The 20,993-nt window shown below is 43.0% G+C and overlaps 1 protein-coding gene across 1 annotated transcript in view; it reads left to right on the top strand.

The window, feature by feature from the left end:
- Positions 1-20,993, top strand: part of LOC309553575 (DENN domain-containing protein 1B-like) — a 156,409-nt gene that overhangs the window by 122,000 nt on the left and 13,416 nt on the right. The window contains exons 18-19 of the mRNA XM_082254847.1: positions 1,661-1,717; positions 13,165-13,272. Of these exons, the coding sequence (XP_082110973.1) occupies positions 1,661-1,717; positions 13,165-13,272 (165 nt within the window). The remainder of the gene's footprint in view (positions 1-1,660; positions 1,718-13,164; positions 13,273-20,993) is intronic.

The raw sequence follows: 20,993 nt of genomic DNA, 5'->3' as shown, positions 1-20,993 counted from the left end.
TAACAGAAAAGAAATGCAGGCAGTAAAAATTGTGGTGTCCCCTTATATTAATGGTCAGTCTAGAAGTGCCCTATTGCATTGGTGGTCAGTGTAGGTAGGGGATCACTTCACCACTGATCACTGCTCAAGGAACCCTTAGCATCCTCAGGAGGAACCCAAGCTAAGAAAGGCAAATACCACCCCTCAGCCTATTCTCCCCTCAATGAGGCTCCTCCTTGAGAACACAGTTAACTCTTCGTACTCTGTGGCCAACACTTCACATTGTTCACTACGGACACAGGTTCTCATTATGCATTAGAATACTTCTCTCACTTAAGTTGTGCAGCATTTCTGAGCCAGTACCGCAGAGTTTGTACCAGACTCCGCCAGCCAAGTTACCAGTCACCTCACTCCCAGTGGAATCGACCTTGATACCAGGAAGCTGAACTCTCCTACATATTCCAAGCTTATAAACCCCTGAGGCCTCACTCCATCTTCCTGTAACTTCCATACTGGGTCCCCAGGCTGTCCCGTTCCATGAGTCAGATCCAGTACTGGGGTTCTGTTCCCTTGGGAAGGAGCCTAAGCTCACAAGCTCTTACACTACCATGGCATTGTGTCACCTATGCCAAGCCATCGCTTCCTAACCAGCTGGTTGCTTATATGTATTCAACGCAAGTACTGTAGATATTGGCAATGGCATCATACCCTCCTCTGAATAGCTTCACTGCACGTTAGGCCTCTGTACTGTATCTTCATTAATTCATTTCTGTCCCCTGTCAAGCTCTGTTCCTTAGATACTCCATGCATGCACCCCTTGCACCCCTTTAGTGACTTTGGCCCAGGTCAATGAAATAACAGCAAAGTTTGTTTACTGAAGTAGTTTAAATATAACAAATGAACAGTCCTCAAAGACATATTCAATACACATTCCTATACAATATTTTTCTAAGTGCCCTTTAGTTTTTCCCCTGGTGCACCCTTTTGCCCCTTGAGTCCATTTCAGCAAGTCCATTAGGGGTGTTTAATCAGTAGAGTGACCAATACATCCTAGCTCAGCTCCTATTCACTTCCTAGGCATAGAGCAATTTACCTTTTACCTAAAAGCAGTTCCCCTTTAACTGTTTTCCCCAGCAGAGGGCGGTACCTCTTAAAAAGCCCAAATAAATCTGGCCAGCAGGGTTCCCTCTACCTCTCAGGCAGTGCACACCTCTGCTGGGCAACATTAACTAAGTAGTGCAAGTAACACAGCAGTTTAAAACAGGAAATATAACCCAAACAAGAAAAAAACAGTTAACACATTAATACCTTTTGCACCTACTTACATACTGTTACTCAGCATATTACCCTGACTTGGTGGAGTTGGATTTCTCCAACACATCTGTGGGAAATCATTTCTTCACTCCTTTCTATTAGTATTAAATTAAAAATAACCAGGGTAAATGCTGGGTAAATGCTGGGAATAAGGGGAAAAGCAGGTGCCTGCTTACTTCAAACCTTTTGACTATGCTATCCTATTGGTTTCCAAGAAGAGAACTACAAGAAATGAGTGCAGATTTGTCTTATTATGTGGTGGGCAGAATTTCAATGGGCCAGGGGAGGCGCCTACACTACCTCTATTTCGTTTACTTAGCTTTGGTGTGTTTGGAAGTGTGTCATATTTGGTTTGTTTCTATTCTAGGCAAAGGGTCAAGCCAAGACGGGTCTTCAGGGAATGAAGAGACGCATTAAACACAAGGTAAAAATTCAGGGATCAATTGGTCAGTGATCGGGCCTTCCCTATGCTAAGCTCCCTATACCTTCTGTGGCAAACACAGCCACTGTATATTGTATATATCTTCGTGTATGGCACTTGGTTCTTAACCACTTAAGCCCCGGAGGATTTGGCTGCTAAAGGACCAGGGGTTTTTTTGCGATTTTTTACTGCGTGACTTTAACGGACAATTGCGCGGTCGTGCGACGCTGTACCTAAACGAATTTGACGTCCTTTTTTTCCCACAAACAGAGCTTTCTTTTGGTGGTATTTGATCACCTGTGCGATTTTTTTGATCACGCGCTATAAACAAAAAAAGAGCGTAAATTTTGCAAAAATAACAATATTTTTCACATTTTTTTATATGAAATTCCCCAAACAAAATGTAAAAATCAAAATTTTTTAACATTTTTCGGCCAATTTGTTTTATGCTACCTATGTTTGGTAAAAAAAATCGCAAAAAGCGTATTTTGATTGGTTTGCGCAAAAGTTATCGCGTTTACTAACAAAGGGAAAGATTTTTGTCATTTTTGGTGTTTTTTTTTTAACGCGTAATGGCGGCGATCTGCGATTTTTTTTCGGTACTGCGACATTGCGGCGGACAGATCGGACCCTTGACTGACATTTTTGACACTTTTGGGGGTACCAGTGACATTACTGCAGTAATCAGTGCTATACATATGCACTGTTACTGCAAAAATGACACTGGCAAGGAAGGGGTTAACTTTATTGGACAGGGAGGGGTTAAGTGTGTCCTAGGGGCGTGATTCTAACTGTGCAGGGACATTGCTATTGGTGTAAAAGCAAAGATCAACCGTTCTACATAGTAGAACGGACAGATCTTCACTTTTACACAGGGAGAACTGACAGGCGGCTTGTTTACACAAGCCGCTCTGTCTTTCTCCCTTCACAGGAGCGATCGTAGTGTGACTGGCGGACATCGAGTCCGCCGGTCACACGCACTGACTTGTCTGTGAACGAGCCGCGGCGGGCGCGCGCCTCGGCGGGCGCGCGCCCACCCGCAATAGGCTCGCAAGTCAGTGACAGGCGAGTGACGTACCGATACGTCACTCTGCCTGGCCGGGGCTGACCGCCGCAGTATATAGTCGTGCGGCGGTCGGCAACCGGTTAAAGGAATACACATGCAATACACATAATGCATACACGAAGGACAAAATACAGTGGCTGTGTTTGCCACACCTTCCAACTCTGTGCTTCTTCCTTCTCCATTTGGAAGATTCTGAAAGTTATGATTATAATGACACAGCAGGGTTTGGGGAATCCTTTACTTGGGCCGGAAGGGCATATAGAAGCCTCCTAAAGCCTAGTACACACGCAACGATTATCGGCCGACTGATTGTCCGTCTTTTGTCCAGAGTGGTGTCTGTTGGTTGGAATGTGCCTAGACTGCACACAAATTTTCTCCCCCGACAGAATTCTACTTCAGAAGTGATGTCATGTGTTGGTTTGCTTTCTTTGTGTTCTTTCTTCTCTGAGCATGCCCAGTCTTGCTCATTAGATTTTTCCCTGTTGAAATCTGTACTGACTGCACGAAAATCGGCCGTGTTTTGACGGCGGACAAAAATTTTATAGCCTGCACACCGAGTTTTTTCGGCCATAAAGTCAGAGTCGGTTGTCGGAAGCATCATACTAACAAGCCGAAAATCGTCAGATCGGTCGTCGGACGAAAATTCCCTGCCAAATTTCGACGCGTGTGTACGAGGCTTAAACCTTTTATTGGGTCACTTTTTTTTTTTTTTTTTTTTGCTGTGTATGTCTCTTTGGGGAGGTTTCCTCTCCTGTTAATGCAACAGAATGTCAATGAAAAGTTCTCCAAATTTGAAGGAAATGTGCCTTTGATGGATGCTACTAGAACGGGAGTCATCATTGAAATAGTTTCCCTTTTATACTATTCTGGTAAAATCTGTAATAATTTGGCTGTCCTATTACTTTCTCTCTTGGTCACAATAGTCATGAGGACAAGTAACAAGGGGGAATCTCCCCTTCAGGGACACAGACAGCATTAAAAACGTGGTAGATTCTTCAACCCTTCCACGTGTTATCCAAACTATAAAAAAAAATTCTGAAACACTTATAATGTGAGAAATAAGGAAACAAGGGCCATGCAGCCCCTAGGCCTGAGCATCTATGACCTTACTGCAAATCCTGATGCCTGCCTTATTTTGAATGTAGAGCTTATACCTCCATGTAGTACACTAAGGCATATTTATAAAGCAATCAACCTGATGAGAATTTGATGTTTTTACTCTGTCAAAAGCTTTGTTGCGTATAAAAATGCACCCCCAATGGCTGCTGTGTGACTCACTGCTATGGTGCCTCTGGCAGTGAATGTGGGCTCACCTGTGGTGTGGCGTCTAAGTGATAGAGATGATAGGCTGTAGACCCTAGTGGTCCCCTTATTTTTTTTCAAACTGGCACCAGGTTGTGGCCCTCAGAATTGCCAAAAAAAGTGGAGGCTGGAACAAGAAGGCTAAAATGTGGAGACTTTACGCAAGGCATCAGGCAGGACAGTAGTCAGATCTGGGCAGAGATCTTGGCAGGTAGAAAGAAAAAGAGTAGTCAGGTTCAGGAAGGGGTTTTAGTAGGCGGCAAGCAAGAGAGTATTCAAATGAATCCGGGTCAGCAACAAATAGACAGCTGGTAGGTAAATGTTAGAGCAGTTTATGTATTACGCAGCTGGGGATAAGACACAGCGCCGGCTATTTCAGTGGCTGGTGCTTTACCCCTTTAAGACAGCAATGTGTATTTACACGTTGTGGCTTTGAAGTGGTTTATTGGGTTTATGGCCGAAGCTATCAACCAAAATCCCGGTATTTTTTGTTTTCCAGCCAGCAGCTGGTTTTCCCCGGGAAAGCGCCCCAAGTGGCTCATGAGTCGCTGGAATGCTTTCAGAAGCTGCGGGAGGGGATACCCATGGATACCCATCCTCCCTTTCCTGCCACTCGCTGGTGTTTCGATCCGACGGTGTGGCCGGCTGGTCACAGAGGCAATAAAAGAACAGATCGTCTTTGATCGCCTCTGAGGCCTTGGAGGACTGGAGCAACGTCATGTAGTCCAGGGTAGAAGTAGAAGTAAAGTAAACTTTTTTTTTTTGTAAGCAAAAGTTTAAAAAAATGTTTGTTTTTTTTTGATCTTTTGCTTTTAAAGATAAAAGAGAGGTTTGGGGTCTTTTTGACCCCAAATCTCTCTGTAAAGAGGACCTGTCATCCTTATTTCTATTACAAGGGGTGTTTACATTCCTTGTAATAGGAACAAAAGTGATAAAAAAAAAAGATTAAAAAGTGCAAAAATAAAAAATAAAATAAATTATAAAAAAAAAATTGAAAGCGCCCCCATCCACTCGTGCTCTTGCACAGAAGTGAACGCATATGCACACATATGTAAACGGTGTTTGCACCACACAGGTGAGGTATCACCACAAATGTCAGAGCGAGAGCAACAATTCTAGCGCTAGACCTCCTCTGTAACTCTAAACAGGTAACCTGTACAAATTCTTAAAGGCTCGCCCATGGAGATTTTTAAGTACCGTAGTTTGTCGCCATTCCACAAGCGTGCACAATTTTAAAGCACGACATGTTATGTATATATTTACCTTGCACAGCATCATCTTTCACACCTTACAAAAAAAAAATGGGTTATACATTCTGTTTTGTTTTTTGTTTTTATTAAAGTGTATTTTTTCCCAAAAAAATTGCGTTTGAAAAACCACTTCACAAATACTGTGTGACAAAAAATTGTGGTAGTCGCCATGTTATTCTCTAGGGTCTCTGCTAAAAAAAATATATATAATGTTTGGGGGTTATAAGTAATTTTCTAGCACAAAATTCAGATTAAAATAAAAAGCCTGGTCTTCAAGTGTTTTAATATCCCTCTGGTCAGAGGACAGGCGCAGCATCATTTAGGGTTGCCACCTTTTCTTCAAGCCAAACCAGAACACTTTAGTGGTGCAGGGCAATTTTTTATATACTGATATAAAAGGGGGGTTGTGATGCGCTTCAAGGTGTTTATAAAATATAGCAAAGTGCTTGTAGTGATTCACCTCTAAAACCATAAATCAATATATGTATCTAAAATTCATACAATCCTATTATAATTTCCAAAATATATCTTGTTGTGCATAAAATATAAGGTGCTTGGTGGGTATCAAGTGGCTTAAAAAGTGGCTTAAAAAATAGAATAAATAGGTGCTTCTCCTGCGTGCTTCTATAAAGTGCTCTGTGCATACAGTGACAAAATTATATATAAATAGTGAATCACAATACAATCAATAAATGTTCCAGCAATAAATAACAATGTATCAAAATATGTGCAAAATTCGCAAATATGCATATAGTTGAATGTCTGTTTCCACAATGGTGTTTCAAACAGTTCTCGATCAGATGGCTGTGCTGTCAGCCTTATTCCATCAAACGATATATATGGATACAATAAACCGGTGATAATGTGATTTCCTTTACTCCACCTTGTGCTGTGATATCACTTCTAGGTGTACTAAATTCTCACCTCAGAGCAGAGGGTAATACGCCTGTATTATCTCTCTGGATGGGGGTGATCCCTTTTCTTCCTTTATCCCAGCGTGGTGTCTCGTATATGTGCTCTGTTCTTGGGCTTCCTGTATTGGTTCCCGACCTTATCCTATAGATCCTATAGACCTTGTCCTATTGCGGGTGTTTTCTATGCTTTCCTCTGAATACGGCTTCTTGGGGTGAGTCTCGCTTCCTTAGGGCTCATTAACATTGAGGGACCATCATTGTGCAGTATTACAGACTTTTATTTTCAAAAAATAGCCAGCTTACATGTAAAAACGTATCATCCAGTAATCAGATAACGCCGAGGGAGCTCCGTCCCGTGTTGCACGTCACTTCCGGTTCCGGGTTCCTACGCGTTATGTCACGGAGTCACGTGCCTTCCTCAGGGAATCTGTACACTAGAGTATTATGAAAGACTTTGGGTGGCCCAAGGATAGTAGTAATGCAGCACGCATAGTGCACCATGGCGAACAGTGCGTATGGCCATATTGGTCTAGCTGACATCATCGCCCTGTCCCCCAGGATGCTGAACCTACCCCCACACAGCTCCCGGATGGCAACGGATTTTTATGTGACTATCTTGGTTACTTGGGGAGCCACAGCCCTGTCTGAATAATGTGTCTGGGTTTCAGGTGGACTGAAACCCGGACACATGATTCAAAACCCGGACTGTCCAGGTGAATCCTGGACAGGTGGCAACCCTAGCATAATTACTGCATGCTGTTGCACACTGAGAATTCTGGACGTCTTGGAGGTCCTTGGAATCGTGGAAATCCTTGAAAGACACAGGGATCATGTGAGTATCGTAATACCAACACCTGAATTTTCCATTCTTTAGCTAAAAGTCAAATCCAACGGACATCAGTGAATTTATTCAACAAATCAGTGTTATGTTTACCAACATCGATTGCTTTGCTTTGTTCATAATTCATTCCTCTGGAGATCCCCTTCATTTGGTCCTGCTCTGTGTTTTTAAGCAGATGACATCTGTAACCTGGGAATTATTGTTCTCAGACATAAAGGTACATGCTTTAAGAATCAGGGCCAGATTTCTGCAAAGCCAAAACAAGCTGTGGCCTAAGGCAATAGAGTTTCCAGGAGACAATCACACAGCATGTTACTGCCTGTAATACATTCACTCTGTTTAAGAATGCCACCCTGCCTGCCAGTACCATCGTTCTTATTTTTTTCTGCATGGTATGTGCATTTTTGGCACTTAAGTAGTGCACTGTATGGTATGGACTCCAGAGAGAGAGACATAATTTTGCCCAGTACAAATCATTAGCAAGACCTTATCTGGAATATGCAGTTCAGTTTTGGGCACCAGTTCACAAAAAGGATATCAGGGAACTGGAGAAAGTACAGAGAAGGGCAACCAAACTAAAAAGAGGCATGGAGGAGCTCAGCTATGAGGAAAGTTTAGAGGAACTGAATTTATTCTCTCTTGAGAAGTGGAGATTAAGGAGAATATGAACAACATGTCCAAATACATAAGGGGTCGATACAGTGAACTTGGTTTAAGGTCATCTCAGAGGACAAGGGGGCACTCTTTACGTCTAAAGGAAAAGAGATTTCATCTCCAAATACAGAAAGGTTTCTTCACAGTAAGAGCTTTGAAAATGTGGAATAGTCTCCCTCCAGAGGTTGTTCTGGCCAGCTCAGTAGATTGCTTTAAAAAAAGCCTGGATTATTAAACATAATATAGGTGGGTATTTATAGGTAAAGTTGATCCAAGGACAATATGATTGCCTCTCAGGGGATCAGGGGATTTTCCCCTGCTGGAGCAAATTGGATCATAATTTGCTTAGATTTTTTGCCTTCCTCTGGATCAACTGTGGGTATAGGATTGTGTATATGGGATTGTATGTTTTTCTTTTTTTTTTTTTTCATTTTTATTGGTTGAGCTAGATGGACTTGTATCTTTTTTCAACCTGACTGACTCTGTGTCTGTGTACGTGCAACTGAACTGATAGCAAATTTGGTGACCGATTTACCTATTTTTCTAGCTGTCGGTCCTAGATGCACTGATTCCAAAGTGGCATGCTGTCTCTTTCAGCCTCTCCACCACCAATCATGGCAAGCCTTGTGTGGCTATATTGTCAGATTTTGGTAGTGAACTATTAAAGTTTGCCAACCAATTGAGGTAGGCGAGGGCAGAAACAAAACAGATCACCAGGGGGGAGGACAGAAAATATAAAACAGCCCCTGGTGAAAACTGGCATTCCAGATGAGAACTAAAAGAAAGCAGTTGTTCACAGACCGCACTGGCAAACAGCAGCTCTGGGTTTCCCTTTCTGTTGGGGAACCAATCAGTATGGTTTTGAATCATGTGATTACCATGACTGCCAATCATAGTGATCACAAGTAGGGTGGAGGTTTATTAAAAATAACCTTTCCAGCTTGCACGTCACTGCTGCCTAGAGATGGCAGTGCGCCTCTTTTTAATACTGTAATTGTCACATTTTCATATTTAATAAGAAATCTGAGCATGCATTTCATAAAAGTGTATATAAAACAGATCTCTTTGCGCTTGGGTCTCGGTTTGAAAATTAGCTGCTAGCACTATCCTTTGGTGGAGTACATTAAAATGAATATATAAAAATGTATTAAAGTGTAGAGTGCATATCAGTGCAATAGTGCTATAAGAGTTCATCCAGTATGACATGTAAATTCATGAATATTAAAATGCAATTTAATAGTCCCAAACAAAATTGCAAAGTGTATAAAATATGACCATGCTGTGAAAATTCATTCAATGGGTAAATAACAATAATCCCCAAAAAACTCAGAAGGGATTAAGCCCAGAAACAGTCTTTTTGGTGAAACAGAAACGGTATTTCCAACCAGCCAATACTACACATTCCATATATAAGTGGGAATATCACCTGGGTAGAAAGTCTGGGAATAGCCTGAAAAGTCACTCCACCAAGTGCTGTACAGTAGGGGGCTTGCAAGATGGTTTTGTCCCCCGATTAAGGTGGTCAAAATAGACTTTAGTGCACGTATTGGAACATCAATGGCTTTCTCGTTAGTATGGTAGGTACTCCCAGCTCCAGGCAGGTCCTCTGTCTGACCTCCAACTCAGCTCACCAGGTTATATACCAATATAATTCATCCTCCTCTTCTCATTGCCTGCAGCAGGACCGTCTTGATTTCAACAAGGAAAGGCAAAACCTTTGGTTCCTGCTGAAATACAGATGAGCTACTGCTTTCTAGAACCTTAGGCAAATACAACCAGTAATACCGTTGAAGACTTTTCTTTTATCCGTCAATTTGAAGAGCCTTGTAAATTTCATGTACAAAAATATATTTCATGTTACCTTCTGAAATTCTATGTATTAATTGATTCCACCTGTACAAGCAGCAAGTTGTGCGCTCATGCCGTGCACCTCCAGCCAGTGTCTCTCTCCGTCCTCCACCCTGTGCTGTGTCTCTCTGTGTTAATAAAAGTCAATTTATTGCAATGGAATTTTACACTCCTATATGTTGTACAGATGTTTACTTGAATATACATGTACAGTATCTCACAAAAATGAGTACATCCCTCACATTTTTGTAAATATTTTATTATATTAATAATAATAATAATAATATTTTTTTTTTTTTATATATCTTTTATTCTATCTTTTCATGTGACAACACTGAAGAAATGACACTTTGCTACAATGTAAAGTAGTGAGTGTACAGCTTGTATAACAGTGTAAATTTTCTGTCCCCTCAAAAAAACTCAACACACAGCCATTAATGTCTAGACCGCTGGCAACAAAAGTGAGTACACCCCTCAGTAAAAATGTCCAAATTGGGCCCAATTAGCCATTTTCCTTCCCCGGTGTCATGTGACCCATTACTGTTAAAAGGTCTCAGGTGTGAATGGGGAGCAGGTGTGGTAAATTTGGTGTTATCGCTCTCACTCTCTCATACTGGTCACTGGAAGTTCAACATGGCACCTCATGGCAAAGAACTCTCTGAGAATCTGAAAAAAAGAATTGTTGCTCTACATAAAGATGGCCTAGGCTATAAGAAGATTGCCAAGACCCTGAAACTGAGCTGCAGCACGGTGGCCAAGACCAAACAGCGGTTTAACATGACAGGTTCCACTCAGAACAGGCCTCGCCATGGTTGGCCAGAGAAGTTGAGTGCACGTGCTCAGAGTCATATCCAGAGGTTGTCTTTGGGAAATAGACATATGAGTGCTGCCAGCATTGCTGCAGAGGTTGAAGGGGTGGGGGGGTCAGCCTGTCAGTGCTCAGACGTATGGCACACTGCATCAAATTGGTCTGCATGTCTGTCATCCCAGAAGGAAGCCTCTTCTAAAGATGATGCAGAAGAAAGCTTGCAAACAGTTTGCTGAAGACAAGCAGATTAAGGACATGGATTACAGAAACCATGTCCTGTGGTCCGATGAGAACAAGATAAACTTATTTGGTTCAGATAGTGTCAAGCGTGTGTGGCGGCAACCAGGTGAGGAGTACAAAGACAAGTGTGTCTTGCCTACAGTCAAACATGGTGGTGGGAGTGTCGTGGTCTGGGGCTGCATGAGTGCTGCCGGCACTGGGGAGCTACAGTTCATTGAGGGAACCATGAATGCCAACATGTACTGTGACATACTGAATCAGAGCATGATCCCCTCCCTTTGGAGGGCAGTATTCAAACATGATAACGACCCCAAACACACCTCCAAGACGTCCACTGCCTTGCTAAAGAAGCTGAGGGTAAAGGGGATGGACTGGCCAAGCATGTCTCCAGACCTAAACCGTATTGAGCATCTGTGGGGCATCCTGAAATGCAAGGTGGAGGAGCGCAAGGTCTTTAACATTCACCAGCTCCGTGATGTCAGCATAGAGGTGTGGAAGAGGACTCCAGTGGCAACCTGTGAAGCTCTGGTGAACTCCATGCCCAAGAGGGTTAAGGCAGACACTTTGGGCCCAATTTGGACATTTAGACTTAGGGGTGTACTCATTTTTGTTGCCAGCAGTTCAGACATTAATGGCTGTGTGTTTCAGTTATTTTGAGGGGACAGCAAATTTACACTGTTATACAAGCTGTACAATCACTACTTTACATTGTAGCAAATATTTACAAAAATGTGAGGGGTGTACTCACTTTTGTGAGATACTGTATATATGTGATTCTGCCCTTCCGGGAAGGGGGCACGCACACACGCCACAGGCGCGCTGCTTCTGCTGTGATTAGCCGAAGCCGGCACCCACTGATAGTGGAAGAGAGAGGCTAGGCGGAGCTCTGCATATGTAAATGCAGAGCTCCGTCCTGACAGCTGGGATGTGATGGATTTTCTTTCCCTGCTTTGCAGGGAAAGAAAATCCATCACATCCCTTAGTAAAATCACCACACATCGCACACAAAAAGGATACAATAGAAAATGGATCGGTGCTAATTTTAAATGTTAAAAAGTCAGTGATGGAACTTAGTGTCCTGTGGGATTTAGAGGGCACCGTAAGGGGATGAGTCCATAAAGTCTCTGGGCAGCCATTGGCAGGTGGGGGAACAAGACTGAAGCGATTTTTCCAAATATCTAAAGAGAGAAAAGACAACAAGACGCCTCTAAATGTAGACTGTAGACAATTTATTGGACATGACACATAGTCAAACACTCACATTTTCCAAAAGTGTATGAGCCTGAAACTGGTGGGGTAATCAGTCCCTCTCTGGCGTCCTGGGAGGTTGTTTCTTGGCCCGCAGCGGATTCGGCGGAGCATGCGCCCTGCCTTCCATCCAGTCCCATCCCAGCTTGAGAAAGGAGTGTGGCAGTAAGCCAGGGCGGTACAGTGCATGCTCCGAAACACGTCGCATGACTTTGACGTCACTGGCGCATATTTGCGGCTCACTGTGCGGTCCGGCCCTCATTTTCGTCTCCGCTCCCTGGAAGCCAGCTCACACAGTCATGGAGGAAGCAGGACCAGAGCGGAACGCCGGATCCGCTGCAGGCCAAGAAACGAACCACCCAGGATGCCAGAGAGGGAATGATTACCCCGCCAGTTTCAGGCTCATACACTTTTGGAAAATGTGAGTGTCTGACTATCTGTCATGTCCAATAAATTGTCTACAGTCTACATTTAGAGGCGCCTTGTTGTCTTTTCTCTCTTTACATAGTACACCAAAAACACTGGTTAGGCACACATTTAACCCTTTGAGTGCCCTAGATACTTAACTCCTTCCTAGCCACTGTCATTAGTACAGTGACAGTGCATATTTTTAGCACTGATCACTATTAGTGTCACTGGTTCCCACAAAGTGTCAAAAGTGTCAATTAGTATCAGATTGTCCACTGCAATATCACAGCCCTGCTATAAGTTGCTGATCGCCATCATTACTAGTATAAAAATATATATATATAAATTCCAGTATATATCCCATAGTTTGTAGACACTTTAACTTTTGCACAAACCAATCAATAGACTCTTATTAGGATTTTTATAACAAAAACATGTAGCAGAATATATATTGGCCTAAATTGATAAAGAAATTTGATTTTTAGAAAACATTTTATTGGATGTTTTTAGCAGAAAGTAAAAATAATGTTTTTTTCTCAAAATTGTAATTTTTTTTGTTTATGGCACAAAAAATAACATACCCGGTGGTGATCAAATACCACCAAAAGAAAGCTCTATTTGCGGGGAATAAATTACATAAATTTTATTTGGGTACAACTGCGCAATTGTCAGTTAAAGTAACGCAGTGCCATATCGCAAAAAATACCCTGGTCATGAAGGGAGGTAAATATTTCGGAGGTCAAATAGATACTCCGGATATCTGCCAGAAAGATCCCGCATAGATGATCAGTGTTTCATGATGGACGTGTGCATTGGCCCTATCGGTGCAGCTATGTTTGATCTGACAGTTATGTTAATCTGTATCCCACAGGACCCACACCAGATCCAACGTATGGGCTCCTTCAAAGTGGATGGATCTCCAACACAAAACCACGACAGACTGCAGCACCGGCTGCCAATCACACAGCACTTTGGACAGGTAAAAAAAAGTCTTGCTCTTTTAAGATTTTCATAGTCCTCTTAATGCATGTCTTCCCATTCACCGATTTACACTTTAGATAAAGAAAGCTGACCCTTCCCTTCAGTCTTTCACAATGCACAGTTGTACAGGCTCCTCTCCTGTGCTAAAGTTGCTCACTCTAAATTCACTGCACACTGCGAGCTTCTCGCAATGTGCATTAGTAGCTGCAGCAAGTCACACAGTGCCCATCTAATTTCCTGGCTGGCTGGAGGACGTCCAACACAATAAAGTCTATACCCCACCAGCCTGATTGTCCTTGGCTCATTGGATTTCATTTCATTCATTTATGGAGTCTCACCAAGCGCAGACTGGCAACTTTCAGGGGGCAAGTACAAAGCAGAGGCCCATGGTGCAGCGACTTGGCCCCCTTCCACTCTCCCTCTTGCCATCCTCCTCCTGACCCCCATTCCAGGCTGAATCCCTGCTCTAGGTACTCTCTACTCACTGGCTGAATCCAGGTTCCCAACCTGGCCAGCAGGGGGTGGTTGGGGGGGGCGGTGGGACAGCTTGGTTGGGGCTGGCCAGGGGACGAGAGTCTCCAGTGGGGCATGGAACCGGCCTCTGCTCAGACACAGTTGACACCATCCATGCTGGGAGGGGGGGGGGATGCCTGCGCTCTGTCTTTGTCTTGTCATGCCCGAACTCAGTAGGTCAGTGGTGGGGACTTTTTACTTCTCTTTACCAGGAATCCTTTAGGCATGTCTGTGGCAATACAGCCTTTTTACAGGACATCAGAGTGGCCCGGGGGGCAATCGCCCCCTGCCCCCTGGCCTAGTCCTCCCCTGAGTCCCACTATTATGACTGTTTTCTATGGTGGTCTGCATGCAAATACATTCCAAGCCCACTCCTCCAGAAACCTATCAAGTGGCCATATTTAGGCAATGATGTAACCTGGTATAAGATCAGAGTTGTATAAAGTACTCGAAACCCATACTTGAGTAAAAATACAAGTGCTCAAACAAAAAGTGACTTGAGTAGAAGTGGAAGTGCTCGATCAAAAAGTGACTTGAGTAGAAGTACTAAAGTATTCAACATTTTTTGTACTTAAGTACTGCAAGTAGTTTTTTAAAAAAATTTGCTACTCAAGTACTGAAAGTAAAAGTACAAGTACTGTGTTATGTAGTTATTAAAGAAAGAAGTCAAAAGTTTGAACATCATATTGTTTTTTATTATTTCAAATGCGGCTTTTATTTATACATACAGTAGCTTTTATTTTCGTATGCACTGATAATACACATGTTTTGAGCTTCATGAAACCTGCCATCTACTGTTCTGGCAGTGGTAATTTTTATAATTGTAACGAGTAACTATGCAGCACAAAAAAAAAAATATCGGAGTAGAAGTACTTAAATCATCTAAAAAATGTAGTGAAGTAAAAGGGGAAGTAGGAGAAAAAAATTCTACTCTAGGAAAGTACAGATACCACCTTTCGGTACTTAAGTACAGTAGTGAAGTAGTTCTACTTAGTTACTATACATCTCTGTATAAGATAAGCCTCGCGCTTATGGTATAAGTGCAACAAATGCAATAAATGTGTACTAAAATAAATGTGTAGCTGCTGCTGACAATACAGTGCAAGTGCCTTTAAAGTGAATGTGAAGATGTGTCAGCACTGCTGATCAAATGTTACCACTGATGCTAAATGAATAAATACAACAAATAAATAGAATGTCACAAATACATATAAATACTAAAGTGACAAGTGCATAAAGTGAAAAAAATAAATAAATAAATGTCCTTCAAATGCAAATAACCGTCCTCCAATTACTGGAAAAAAGTGACAGAAGTGCTTTGTGCTCCACTCTTGAATAAAGTGCTGGTGCTCCCCCTTCTGCTTCCCTACTCACCAGAAACCAAATACTCATGGATCAATAGATACACTCAGATCACTCTACGATATGGAACTCTCTTATATGGCAAATAACTGGATCCCAATAGTGGTCCTGTGTGGGTCTGCAAGGAGCTGCTGGAGAATGGTGCCGGTCTTGTTGTCCCTCAGTAAAAGAAAAGGCCCGCCATAGTGAAGTATATCAAATGTATGGGCTTTATTAACGCATAAAAAACACACTTACAAACAATAGTAGAAAGATGGCAGTGATCGGTCCGGTTGCTGCTCCTGCAGCGTGCGTTCCACCGGCCGGATATGACGTATCTCGCTGTGTCCTCGCTATACGTTAGTTTCACCCTACCCTTGGGCGTCTTCTGTAGCTCAATGATGTAACCTGCTCGATTGTTCATGGCCAAGGATACCCAGCCATGTAAGTGAATGGGCCAGGTGATGTCAGTGATTGCTATGGACACTGTGGGTGGAAAGCATCCGCTGCTTCCTTAGCAACCATTGACAGCCGGAAGCTGTCACATTCGCCTACGCCGAAGGCCCTTAACATTCAGCGTTCATATCATCATACAGTCAGTGTTTGGTTCAAACTTATGTTGGGACTGAACAATGAACTTATTCCTAGTGGGTATAGAAAGAGCAGACCTTGCACTGAACGTTCAAAAATAAAAACTCCAGTTTTATTGAGAAAAGTAATTCTTCTAATGTATACATAAGGATTAAAGATGAGCTGAGGTTCAGTACCTGGGTGCAGTCTGAGGCTGGTTTGGTGAATGTGACTAAAGTTCAGATGCTGAATCCATTAAAGTCCATTAGAGCCCAATGTTAAAAAAGAGTAATGGCCATTTTCTAGACTAACAGACAAGAGGTTGCCAAACAAATAGCATGGAGGGGAATGGGGGGGGGGGGGGGCTCTGCTCTGTAAAATGTGGGAGAAACCTATAGGCCTGGTATAGCTTTTTAAATGGAATCCCACCCAAAATTCTAGACCAGACCCTTATCCAAGCATGCAGCCTGACAGGTTAGGAAAGGGGAGGGGACCAGCATATGCCCCCTCCTGTTATGAACCATATGCAGCCGCATGTCCTCAACATTGGGGGGTGGGTAGCTCGCCATGGGGGATCCCCGTGATACCATTGACCATATATGGTCTTGTTTATATTTGGTCAACGACATCACCAGGGAGACCCCACACTTTTTTTATACTAAGCTGTCAATCGCCGAATCTGCCGCTAGGTGAGCAGTCATCGGGGGCTGATCGTGTCGGCAGGCATCGTTTGTTGTGATTGTCCTGGATCTGCATTGCTTGATGGGGTAATTGAACTTGGACTTTTTTTCTTAATTGAAGAGCTTTTCAAAAACTGTGTGTATGTTTTTTATTTTACTTTTCACTTTTTCTTGAATGAGTAGGGGTACCATATACCCCTTGCTCATTCACATGGGTGACCCAAGGGCTGGATTTTTGTTTTTTTTGGGATGTTGGCCCACATTTTTTTCTTGATTTTTGTATGGACTTTGGGGGTGTAAACAAAGCAGCTGAGAGTCTGATATGGATGTTAATGGGGGACCCCACAAAAAAAGTGTGTTGTTCCCCCTATAAATACATACCAGACCCTTATCCTTGATGAGGGTCTGGTATGGATGTCAGGGGGAAAAAAAAACAAAACCAAAAACAGGGTGAGTCTGGCCAACATCAATACAAATCATACCTATCTTTGCCCTATATGTGTTGATGTAGGCTTTGCAGAAACTCTAATAATGACTGCTAAGCGGCTGTCTGCATGACTAAGCTCTGGGGGGGGGGGGGTTTGGAGCGAAACGCGTTGGAGACGTGGCCCGGTTGGAGCCAGGCTGAGGTTATCACTCTTATATTCTGATAATACTGCAGAACGGGACAAATGTGCGGCTTTAGGGATTACCTTCTCCCTTTCCCTTTGCTCCTGATCAGGCCCAATGTTGTAATAAGAGTAGCTGCAATCACAGAAGGTTTTTGCGCATGTATTTAAAGTAGAACCCCAGATATACATAAAATACCTATCAGTGTCCTCCACCCCCAGCTAATGCAACACAATGCTTGCAATACAGAGGATGACTTACCAAAATTCATAGTCCCCACTCCCAGTCCCCACTCCCTAGTCCCCTGGTGGCCAACAATCTGTTGCTCTGCTCTCCAGCAGCGGAACTTGTGTGGACACTCTTACATCATCACATACAATGCAGAACTGCTCCGGTCTCCTTTAATATGGTGTAGAAAAAAAAGGTTATTTTAGAGTCATTTGGGGACTGGTCAAGGTCATTAAAAAAAAAAAAAAAATGAACGTGGCAATTTAACTTTCCCAAATGCTTATATTAGCACAAAAATCCCCATAGGATGTAACACCATCCCAATACATTTATTAACACAAATATATATAAAATAAAAACTTCAAATAAAATTGCATAAAAAAAACTTGTATTATTAATTTATTATTTAAATATTTAATTAAGACACAAAAAATTAAACCCTCTAATAAAAAGAACCAAAACCCCTTATGTGAACCCTTACGCAACTATAAGAAAAGTTAAAATGATTCACTTTTTTAAAAGTTATTTTACTTTTTAGAGTCACGGTTTTGGGGGGGGGAAAAAATAATTTGACTTTAAAAACCATAATTATAGGATTAAATGCCATCATTTTGAGTCACCAGAAAAAAAAGATGAAATGTTAATATGATATGCTGACAAGCATGGCACATACATCAAGATTTTCGATGAATCATAGATGAGGTATCAAAGATAGGAAAGTACAAAAGAGAAATACAGGGGCAATACTATGTTCTAAAAGCTGAACTTCATGATACACAAACATTGTCCAAATAGGAGAGACATGTATTCATACCTAAATCCTGGGGGGTACATTTATAAAATATTCATTGGATAAATGTCATACAAGTGCAGGCTACACAAATTTTGTCCATAATTTCTGAAATAGATTATTTTCTTTTTTCCAAATTTTATTTTTTTTTCCAAAGATTAAAGCGGAGTTCAGGGCAAAAAAATAAATTTACCTAAAAATACCCCCAGGACAGTCAGGGCTAGTGCATTTAAGCAACGATAGCCTCTGAACTGTTTTAGAAGAAATACTTACCTTGAAAATGTCTTGTCCAGTGCTGCCATCTCAGGTGTGGGCAGCTCAAGCCGGAGCTTCCCCTTCGGTGTCATCTTCGGTGACGTCGGAGTCCCAGAATGCCCTGCACCGGAAGTGACGAGCAGGGCCGGTGCAGGCGCATTGACTCCTGGGATTGACGACGCTCGTCTCCCAGGAGTCATTGCAAGGAGGAAGTGACGGCGCGGGCCACGGCCGCAGAGGGAGGAAGAGGAAGGAAGGTAAGTATATTTTCATTAAAAACAAAGTAAGTGAAACAAAAAAAGATTTTTAATCATCCAATTCTTTTTCAGGTTTGTGTAAGCTAGCGGACGGTAAAACTTTTTTTTTTTTTTTTAGGATGGAACTCCGTTTTAATTTCTTTGAGCATTAGCTCCATCTAGTGGCCAAAATGCGGTATATTTTCTCAATGAGATATTTCAGCAAACTATACTACATTTTGGCCACTAGATGGAGCTTATGATCATAGAAATTTATTACAAAAATGATGGACAAAATGTGTGCAGCCTGCACAAATGTGTAATATTTGTTCAATGATTGTTTTATAGATAGACCCCATGGTGTGCTTTGTGTATTTATTCCAGATCCGTACAGTAATCCAGTGCGATACTTTACTTCTGTGCTGGAGCTTCTTGTAATAACTGCTGCTCGCTCTCCTTGTGCAAGGTGACTGGTCTGGTCTCCGCCCCCTCCTGTAGTTTTAAGCCAACAGCTTGCAGTAAGTGGAGCCTGCTGGGTCCCCCCCCCCCCCAACCCCCCACAGCTCTGCTCTCTGCCCAAGCTATATACAGCATACTGGTTATGTCATCACTACTTTTACAGAGCAATATCTGGGTTTGTAAAGGCATTCCGTGCTCTCAAATGTGTATTTGCAAGGAATATAATTAAATTGAAGTTTTTGTGCCTTGAGTTTAACAAAAAAGTAATTGACAATAAAATTAGGGGAACACTGAGCAATTCAGAGTTCAAACACACATACACTATATTACCAAAAGTATTGGGACGCCTGCCTTTACACGCACATCAACTATGGCATCCCAGTCTTAGTCAGTAGGGTTCAATATTGAGTTGGGCCACCCTTTGCAGCTATAACAGCTTCAACTCTTCTGGGAAGGCTGTCCACAAGGTTTAGGAGTGTGTCTATGGGAATGTTTGACCATTCTTCCAGAAGAGCATTTGTGAGGTCAGGCACTGATGTTGGATGAGAAGGCCTGGCTCACAGTCTCCACTCTAATTCATCCCAAAGGTGTTCGATTGGGTTGAGGTCAGGACTCTGTGCAGGACAATCATGTTCCTCTACCCCAAACTCACTCATCTATGTGTTTATGGGCCTTGCTTTGTGCACTGGTGCTCAGTCATGTTGGAACAGGAGGGGGCCATCCCCAAACTGTTCCCACAAAGTTGGGAGCATGAAATTGTACAAAATGTCTTGATATGCTGGCGCCTTAAGAGTTCCCTTCACTGGAACTAAGGGGGCAAGCCCAATCCCCGAAAAATAACCCCACACCACAATCCCCCCTCCACCAAATGATTTGGACCAGTGCACAAAGCAAGGTCCATAAAGACATGGATGAGCGAGTTTGGGGTGGAGGAACTTGACTTGTCTGCACAGTCCTGACCTCAACCTGATAGAAAACCTTTATTATAGGGTGACCAGACGTCCCCGGACTGAGGACACTGTCCCCGGACCAAATCTGTCCCCGTTTTTGTCCCTGCTTTGCAGGGCCAATCCTAGGCGGGGGGGGGGGGGGGGGCGGTTGGGAGGTCTGAACCCTCCCAAAGCAGTTTTTGACTGTTATCGGAGGAGACTGTAAAAAAAAACAGGGGGCTTTGCTCTTATTCGAGTTCTGTAATAGCCAATCTATGATTGGCTGAGCTGAAGGCACTGGCAGTCTGTCACGCCAGTGCCCCCCTCCGAGTCCCTTTCCTTCCTCCTGGTGTTCCGTGAAAAAAAACCCTACCTGTGAAATTTCCCTACCCTCGTCACTTCCGGTGCACCTACATCATGGAACAGCTGAGCAGCTTACCACTGCACATGCTCACAGCTCTGGAGGGTAGGGAATTCTCACGGGGTAGGGTTTTTTAACGTTACACCGCATCAGCTGTTGCCGCTGGTACATCAAATCATCTCTGCTCCTGATCTGGGCGGTGGGTCTATGAAAATATAAATCACGGAGCAGAGATCTCAGTGATTTATCTTTTCATACTCCGGCCGCTTTTACATTTAGTTGCCATCAGGGATCAGGGAAGTCACAGGGGTAGGAGCAGAGATGATTTGATGTACCCGCGGCAGTGGTAAGCTGCTCAGCTGTTCCATGAGGTATGTGCACAGGAAGTGACGAGGGTAGGGTTTTTTAATGTTACACCGGCAGACGGCTTTGGTGGAACGTCTCTCCTCCACATGCAGTAAATCACATGGGCACACAGGGCAGATAGTCTGCTGCATTCAGAGGCAGCTAAACGGCACCTGTGGACACCACGCTGTACTATAGCTGTGTATAAACTGGCTGATTAATGGGGGCCAGTTTGTGTCCAGCCCCCGGAGCCCTCAGTTCCAGAACGAAGCTCTGAAGGTCCAGCAAGGTATGCTGACCCTTCAGAGTGCATGCGCTGGTGACGCAACTGGCTGCACCCAGAGTAAATATCTCCTAAATGGTGCAAGTTTAGGAGATATTCATTTTACCTAGAGGTAAGCCT

The sequence above is a fragment of the Pelophylax lessonae genome (genome assembly GCF_965119305.1).
Source record: "Pelophylax lessonae genome assembly, chromosome: 4".
Lineage (NCBI taxonomy): Eukaryota > Metazoa > Chordata > Amphibia > Anura > Ranidae > Pelophylax > Pelophylax lessonae.
This window is presented reverse-complemented; position numbering and strand designations above follow the sequence as displayed.